This window comes from Euphorbia lathyris, chromosome 5 (assembly GCF_963576675.1).
Source record: "Euphorbia lathyris chromosome 5, ddEupLath1.1, whole genome shotgun sequence".
Classification (NCBI taxonomy): domain Eukaryota; kingdom Viridiplantae; phylum Streptophyta; class Magnoliopsida; order Malpighiales; family Euphorbiaceae; genus Euphorbia; species Euphorbia lathyris.
The window spans coordinates 19,990,880-19,999,458 of record NC_088914.1 but is presented as its reverse complement, the minus strand read 5'-3'; the positions used below and the strand labels follow the sequence as shown (position 1 = coordinate 19,999,458).

Below are 8,579 nucleotides of genomic sequence, written 5' to 3'. Positions count from 1 at the left end.
ACCGAGAAAGCAACAAAATTATAATTGTTGCATGACATTTACGTGATCTAATGCAACAAAAATAAAGAAAAACTAACAAATATATAATGTTGCAATTAAAATAATGTATTATTTTATTAATATATATAAATATTAATTTTTAAGAACAATTATATAATATTAATTTTTAGAAACAATTATATAATATTAAATATTAATTTTTTATTAATATATAAACTTATAAAAGAAATTTTCTAATTTTTATATAAAATTTTTATTTTTACTTTTCTATGGTGCTTTGCACAAATTAATTTGAATTTCGAATGCAACTGGGACAGGAAATACCCGTACCCGTCGGGACCCCGTCCCATTTTTTAGCTAGGACGGGGACAGAGACCAATATGGTTCCCGTAGAAGGGTACGGGGTGGGGCCGTGAAATGGTACCCCGCCCGCGGGGATTCCCGTACCCGTAAAGCCCTAACGAGTAATCCCCAATTAATCTCCGTTTATATATAAATAAAATAAAAAGCATTTACTTAAATCCCCGACGAGTAATCCCCAATTAATCTCCGTTTATATATAAATAAAATAAAAAACATTTACCCTTTATAAAATGTGGACATGGAGGATCGAACCTCTAACCAAATAATAGATTATCAAATGTCTCAACCATGGTCTTGTTAATCATTCACTAATTATGTAACAAATATCAGAATTTTTAAACACTTCATCTTAAAAGTAGTAGATGTAGAATCTTTTCTCTTGTTCGTATATCTCCTGCTTTACTTATTTTCTAGGGTTCTAACTTCTATCGCCAGTCCACTCCACTCCACTCCATCGCCACCTCCACCTCCACCTCGCCCACCGCCGTTCGTATCTCCAGTCGTTCCACTTCTCACGGTGCCGGAAACAGGGAGTGGCTTTTCCTACTCGCTCTCCACTCCACCGCCGCCTCCACCTCCTTGGTTCATCTCCACCTCTTCTGCACAAAATCTAAACTCGGGTAAGTTTGTATTTGGTTATACATGATTTGTATTTGGTTATAGATGATTTGTGATGGTTATTGATTTATTTTCTCCCTTCGTTTTTTGAAGTTTAACATTCAATACAAGGTGAATAGACATTTCTCTTCGAGTCATGCATTAGCGGATCTTGCAGCCGGTGGGATTGTTGATGTGCCTTTAGCGCAAACCGGTGAAGGTATTGCCGAATGCGAGCTTCTGAAATGGTTTATGCAAGAGGTTAGTGACTGCGAGTCAACATATCAGAAACTCTAGCGTGTTCTGTTTCTTGGTTGTTTGTCTTCTGGTTTTGGTTTGTTGCTTTTGCCAGCTATTTTAGCTTCTAAGCATGTTGATTTTGCTTATACGATGTGAAATTCTTGTGCCTTATTCAAATTTAGTTATGCTGAATCCGAATCTGTAGGTTGCCTCTCAACTCACCAGAGTCACCGTTGCCCTCCACCTTCTCTGCTTCCAAACTGGCAGCCCTTCCTTTTTTCATGCTTTGAGTGTCTTCTTGGTTCTAATGTATGATGTTATTTTAGGCTTGGATTGTCTTGATAGATGTTGCCTGATTTTGATCGTTCTCTTTTCTGACTAGCCGTACCTATTTCCACCAAATTTAAACATGGATGGCCTTTCCAATGCATTTTCTGTGTTAGAGATTGAGGCTGAAGATGATCAAGTGGACATTTTTTCTCCAATGCTATACCAGTCTCTACCAATAGTACAGGTATTGACGACACTGTGCTTGTACATAGTTATATCAATTTTTGTGCTGTTTGGGTTTAGAATTTTCCACTGCTTGATTGTCAAGTTACCAGTTTGTTTAGTTCTGAGAATTATTTCATTACAATGATTACACTAAGTTAAAAGATACTAGTTGTTTCTTCTGTTTTGATGTATAGGAAAAATTTGGTGTACTTGTGGCGAAGAATTTGATACTACCTTTTGTTTGTGGCAGGGAGTACATATATAAATATGTTTATATAACCACATATATAAAATAGGATTATGCTGTGAAAACTTTTTATCTATCAACATGTTTATATAACCACATATATAAATTGTCAATAAATGAGTAGGAGTGCTGTGCTAAGGGTATCTAGTCCTTCGCGCTCTCTGTTAGTGGAGTGAGAGTATTATCGGGGTTTGGTATCTATTAAAAGCCATGTGCATATTTAGTATCCAAGAAATTACCAATATACTGATATACTGAAATGGTTTGTGCAAGAGGTATGCTACAGAACAGGACATGTTCTGTTACAGAACATGACATGTTCTGCTACAGAACTGGTAATAAGTTCTGGACTGCTACAGTACTGAACATGACATGTCTTGTGTCTCTTTAGAGTGTCTTTTTTTCCTAAACAACTGATTTTGATAATTTTTGCTCACTTGACATTTAGTTAAGGGTCAACATGCTCATATTTCACTTCGTTGAGGTATGGAACTAGACCAGTTCAGTTGAGGTATTGGACACATCACTAGAGCTTGGCGGAATGGGAATTGTTCCTCAGTCTGATCATAGTAACTTAAGTTTTAGAGAAAGAGAGAGAATGGAGAAACTCTGTTGGTTTCTCTCAAGAGAAATAGAAGTACAAGTAAAGACCCTAATGACTAACAGAGAAAAGAATCCTCCTATACATTAGGAAAAGATAAGAGATTACATAAAATCAAATGATATTTACAGCTATCATATCAATTAGTTAGAAGCTAACTTAAAAAACTAATGTAGAATAATACAGATCTCTAACATGCCTATTTGTTGTTCTTTAATTAGCCTTTAGGCCTCTTACCTTTTCTATAAGAATGAATTAACTTAACCTCCCAATCCCAATCACGATGAAGTAACTATTTGCATTTGTTAATCAACCTGAGAGTGATCATTACATTTACGAAGAAGTCCTCCAGGTCCAGCAGTTATTCTCCTTGGATTTCTCTTATGGAACCAATCGAATTGAAAAGGACTTAAATGTCCAAATAATGAAATGGCTCATTGTATTTTGGGGTCCACATTTTAAGGAAGTTGTCAATGAGTAAATATTGAAATGTTAATTTGTCTATTTCTTAATTAATTTAGTCTACCTTCTATTTCTTAATTAATTTAGTCTACCTTCAATATTCAATATGCAACTGCTCTACGTCTCCATTCCATTTATTTTTCCTTAATTGTTTTATAAATTAAGACATCCAATCCAATTAATGTTATCCTCAGAAATGGTAAGATTTTGGTTATCTGTGGTTGTTATTCTGTTATTACAGTTGAACTCAAAGTTTGCAGATTCATACACAAGTGTAGTAGGATGGATCAAGAATTAATTAGTGTTATGAATCAGATATATTGGAGTTGATAAATCAGAAGATGTGCAACTCTTTTACTACTTCATCAAATCCCAAAGAAATCCTAAACATGATCCTCTCTTACTATGGCTAACTGGTGGACCTGGATGCTCTGCCTTGTATACTTTAATCAGATATAGTTCAATCATGCCGCAAGATCATTTACATTACACACTCACATGGTATGTTAATTCAACCTCTATCTTATTGTTCGCCTTAGCTCGTATAATCATCGATTTGTATGTCGTGTGTTGCATGAGACATGAAAAGTTGAAAAAGTTCATACCTTTAAGTTGTAATAAGTTGGGTTTTTTCTTTGTTCTTTTGGCTTTTCTTGATTTTCCTGTCAATAAAATAGGGAAAACATAATTTCAAGCACCTGAATTTACAGGTTTTCGTAATTGAACCTCTCTATTTTAGTTTAGTTTATTAAGCTCCTGAAACTTTATAATGGCGACTTGCTCACGCAATTTAACATAGATAATGCACGTTATGCCATGAATTGCACGTGATAGAGCTGACTGAATGTTATATGGTAGTTCAAAATCCATTTTTATCATAGTAATTTTGTTAATGTTATATGGTTGTTAGAAGCATATTAGATTGCATTGCAAATGAGTAAAGTAGATGCTCTTGTGTTCTGTTGATTAATTTTAGCCTAGATAGTGCTGATTGACAGTTGCTATTTTGCAGTAGAGACATGGTGTTTTTCATTTTAGTATGTTTGACATTTGGATATAATCGCCAGTCCATTTGATTTTGGTCTTCAGATTCGCCAGTTCAAACTGCTGCTGAGGATATAATCGGTCCGTTTTGATTTTGTGTGATTCGAAGGAAATCTTATCTTTTCCTTTTAGCATCATTGAACTCCCAAACCAAGGGAAATCTTCAATCTTTTCATCAATCTTTCATATCCCTGCTTATTCCTTCATCAAAACTTTGGGGTCATGTTTTGTTTGTAATGTTATTGGAAATGAAATTGAAAAAGTGTATTAACTTAAATGATTTCTGGTCATGCAGGTCTTATACTGCCTGTCAATCATTCATACTCTTAGCTGATCCTGAGTTGAGGCTTGATGTCGAGCTTTTTGGTCCATAGGGACCTGCCTGGGAAAAGGAGAAGCTAATGAGTGACATCGATGAAAGATTGTGGTTTTTTAGAATTTGAAAACTATGTATTGGACATATATTATGATACTTTTATCTTATTTTGTAAGAGATTGTGTATGTATGACTTGGACCATTGTTTGTAAATATATTTGTCATATTTTATATTACACTTTCCGAAATTAATCAAAATTTACAGGTTGAAATTATTAAAAAGATATGCAACAAAAAGATGCAGGTTACAATTGTTGCAAAATTCAATTATAAATGTTGCATAAAGCTACCAAATATGTTGCAAAATCGAACTAAAATTGTTGCAAAATTATAAAATTTGTTGCAAACAGTTATATAAATGTTGCATTAGAAGCAGTATTCGTGTTGCAAAACTATTAAAATTGTTGCAAAAATTAAATAAACTAGTTGCATTAGATTTAATGCAACAATAATTATATGTTGCATTATTTTATAAATTTGTTGCTTTAAACAAAAATTTGTTGCAACATATTAAAAAATATCCAACAATTGTTAATTGTTGCTATTGTTTACAAATTGTTGCATTTGTAAATAATGCTACAGGAGCATCCGCAACAATTGTATTTTTGTTGCATTTGGTCTATTTTTGGCCTACTGCAACTCAAAAAGGGGTCTAAGCCAACAATTTCACTTGGTTGCAGTAGGGGTTTTATGGTGCAGTGGTCTTAGAATCTTAAGAACACACGAGAGTTGACTTGAGTGAGCATTAAAGCAGAGACCTTGACTTCACTTTACGTCATTCATGAATAAATAGGATGTTTAGAGACTGAAAGTAACCTGTTCCACTGTGCTTAACCTGTTCTGCCTTTTATCGTCATTAAGTACTCCTTTTAATCAACTAAATCATTGACTTTGCTACTGTTTAAACAACATCTCTCAATTTAAAGAATACACACACCACGAACACCCTGTTCTACAAAGTATTTCTTATAAACTTTAGTCCTCAATCCATGTGGATACGATACTTGACTTATCACTTTATTACTTGTATCTAGTACACTTGCTAGAGTCCATTCAGGAGACAACAGTACACTTGCCCCTACGTAGTAGCGTCTAGTAGCGTTTAAGCACACACACGTTACATCTTACTTATTTTACCGCACTACTAGATCTACGCCATCACTAATCAATAATCTTAAGAGCATGATTAATTAATTATGCTTAGTCCAATCTCCCTTCAACCTTTATTTTTAAAATTATATATTCTGAATTTTTATTTAAATGAGGATCCAAAAATTATTTTTAACCCAACTTAATTATTTTCCTTAATTTCACCCAACTATATATTTTCGTAATTTATAGAGACTAAACGGTAAGGAATTTGACCAAGGTCCAAGAATTAATGTTGCTCCAAATAATATTTAAAACATTCTGAAGTTAACCAAATAATTTTTCTGCACTTATTTCCTATGTCACCGGAAAATATTACCAGTGGTCGGGATCCGCCTATCGGAAAAATTAAAGTTGTTTGTTTTGATAAACTAATTAAACCATTTTGTTTCTTATGATTCCAGGAATCTAGAATCACTCTCAAAACACCCAAAATCAACCGGAAAATTAAACTTTGGATAGATTTCTTACTTTTTCCAGTGTAGTTCTGATTACACCTCAAAACTCCTTGCATGCATCAAAATCTAGTGTATCCATATGTAAATCGACCCCCTGAGTCCATTTTTGGTGTTAGAATTGCAAAATAATGAACATAGGACCGATAAATAGAGAGAATAGCAAAAGTGACGAATTTTCTATCTCTAAACGATTTTTAAAAACTCAAAATCCCACAATAAAACTTACATGCACTTGTAGCTAGAGTTGAGAGCTTCGTTTTGGTATAAAGAATGCCAAAACGGTGAGGAAATTAGGAAGAACAAGGTAGAATTGTGCTTATCTTTTGAAGGGAAGGAGAAAGAGCTAAAAGGTTGAAGCTCAAATGGAGTCTGTGTATATGCTCCATATTTTAGTTGTTTAGGCTAAATTCCTATATCAATCCCTATACTTGTATTATCTTTTAAAAATTTTCCCAAAAGTAATTATACTTTAGCCTTAACTCCTTCTAACTAATTCATTTTAGCAAATAGCTTAAATATATATAATTTGGGGTATTACAAATTAAGACACACAAAAATATATAGTAGAGAGAGAAAGAAAATGAGGGGAGAAGATTTGGAGAGAGAGAAAGAAATGGAAAGAAGAAGATGAAGAGATAAATGGATATCTTTAAAGAAATAAGGTTATTTTTGATATTTCAATTTTAGGGGTTCACATTTATAAATGAGATGGATAAAAAATGATGATGTGGCACGTTGACTGGAGTTGACCGGTCATTTTAACCGGTCATACACTAAAGTGGGAGGTTACCTATAAGTTCGTACATATTAGTGAGATAAATTGAAGGTTGTACACCAAAATCTAAAATGAAGCAAAAGTTGTACACCATAAATGAAGTTTACACGTTTTTCATCTGTTTTGCAGTTGGTACAACTGCGAAGTATTGTAAACTGATTTTGTTTTGTAGTATGAAGAAGTTTATAACTGGGAAGTAGTTTTGTTTTATTATTTTCCTTACACTTAGTTCTATTTTTTGGACAAAAAATTACAAAATTTGGTTAAATGGGAGTCTCATTTACACATGGAAAAATTACAAATCTAAACTAATTGATGTGGTCCATTAACATATTTGACACACTTTGCTTCCATTTTACCAAATTAGACACTTTCATCCATTATGGACAAAAATACCCTTGGTTATATATAACCTAACATCCAACAACCTCCTATTCTACCTCGGTCATTAAATCTTATATTTGTTTTTCATGACTCCTAAATTCCATGGCTCATATAATGTATGCAAACTAAAAGTAATTGAATATCCACAATATTTCGAATTACTTTTAGTTTGCATATATTATATGAGCCATGGAATTTAGGAGTCATGGAATGGTTGATGAAAAACAAATATAAGGTTTAATGGGCAAGAATACTAATTAATTGTATTATAATAAATAAGAAAATAGAACTAAATAAAAAATAATATAGTTTCAAAAAAAAAAAATATAAAGTTAATCGGAAAAGAATATAATATGGTTAATTTAATTGTGACGTTTATTTGTAAACGTTAAGCTTAAATTCGTATTATTTTGTAAACGTTAAGCCTATATTGGTGCTATTTTGTACATGAGGCCTAAATTGATGCTATATTGTAACCGTTGAGCCTAAATTGATATTATGTTATAAACGTTAAGTCTATATTGGTGCTATTTTGAACGTTGAGCCTAAATTGGTACTTTTCCAAAAACCTTAACTCTATTTTGGTACCTTATCCCATTTTATAAACATATTACTTTTCATTTCCGTATTAATATAGTAATAAGTAAAATTTATAAAACTTAATTAAACATATATGAAAATTAATTACAGATAAAAGAGTAAAATTAACATTTTATATAAAATAAATTGATGGATAGACTGAGTAGTTAGTTTTGTCAAAATTCATGAATATTATAGTGTATTATTAAAAACAAATAGACTAATTAGTATAATATGTACAATCTCAAGAACTAATAAATTATTTACCATATATTTTAACCCTATATGTAATAATAATAATAATAATAATAATAATAATAATAATAAAAACAAGTTTTAGTGTAGTGATAAAACAGCTTCATCTATAATATATTTGTAAAGTACATGAGTTTGAACACAAGAAGAAGAATTCGGAAATCGATATTATTCCTCTTTTAATTTAAATAAAATAATAATAATAAAATATTTTAAAGTCTAATCTGTCAAGTTAAATTTATAAGTTAAATAGTTTATTATATGGTTTAAGAGCATATAGTAACTTCATTTATTAATAAAATTTCAACGTGTAATAGGATGAGTTTATGCTGTATATATTTCAAGGTTCAAAAGAAAAACGGTTAGTTTTAAATAAAATTTCTGTGATTTTATGTTTTTGCAGATCGGTATCTATTGTTTTCTTTTTTTGTTGTTACAAAACAAACCATATGTTTTGGCCGTTAACAGAATCAAAATTAACGAGATGGAAGCTATGATCGAGGTCTATCATTATAAAGCCCCCTTTAGTTTTCCATAACTCGGTAACACGTTTT

General features: G+C 31.9%; 1 protein-coding gene across 6 annotated transcripts; it reads left to right on the top strand.

Moving 5' to 3' along the window:
* Nucleotides 1–735: 735 nt before the first annotated feature.
* On the top strand, nucleotides 736–4,559 carry LOC136228674 (uncharacterized). Of its 6 annotated transcripts, none has more exons than XM_066017123.1 (6): nucleotides 736–983; nucleotides 1,075–1,221; nucleotides 1,406–1,509; nucleotides 1,583–1,714; nucleotides 3,321–3,506; nucleotides 4,345–4,559. In XM_066017123.1, the coding sequence occupies exons 2-5, from the start codon at nucleotides 1,191–1,193 to the stop codon at nucleotides 3,333–3,335; spliced, it is 282 nt and encodes a 93-aa protein (XP_065873195.1). In that variant the 5' UTR covers nucleotides 736–983; nucleotides 1,075–1,190; the 3' UTR covers nucleotides 3,336–3,506; nucleotides 4,345–4,559. The 6 variants fall into 6 exon arrangements, 5 of the variants coding, with proteins under 5 accessions (XP_065873195.1, XP_065873194.1, XP_065873191.1 ...); XM_066017122.1 differs by having other exon boundaries at nucleotides 3,266–3,506; XM_066017119.1 differs by having other exon boundaries at nucleotides 3,247–3,506.
* The last annotated feature ends 4,020 nt before the right edge of the window (nucleotides 4,560–8,579 follow it).

What these genes read in the sequence shown, in the direction of transcription:
- LOC136228674 (XM_066017119.1), top strand. Translation starts at nt 1,191, where the DNA reads ATGCGAGCTTCTGAAATGGTTTATGCAAGAG. An exon ending in AGTGTCTTCTTGGTTCTAAT is followed by an intron (nt 1,510 to 1,582) that starts GTATGATGTTAT and finishes TTTTCTGACTAG; the next exon opens with CCGTACCTATTTCCACCAAA. An exon ending in AGTCTCTACCAATAGTACAG is followed by an intron (nt 1,715 to 3,246) that starts GTATTGACGACA and finishes CTGTTATTACAG; the next exon opens with TTGAACTCAAAGTTTGCAGA.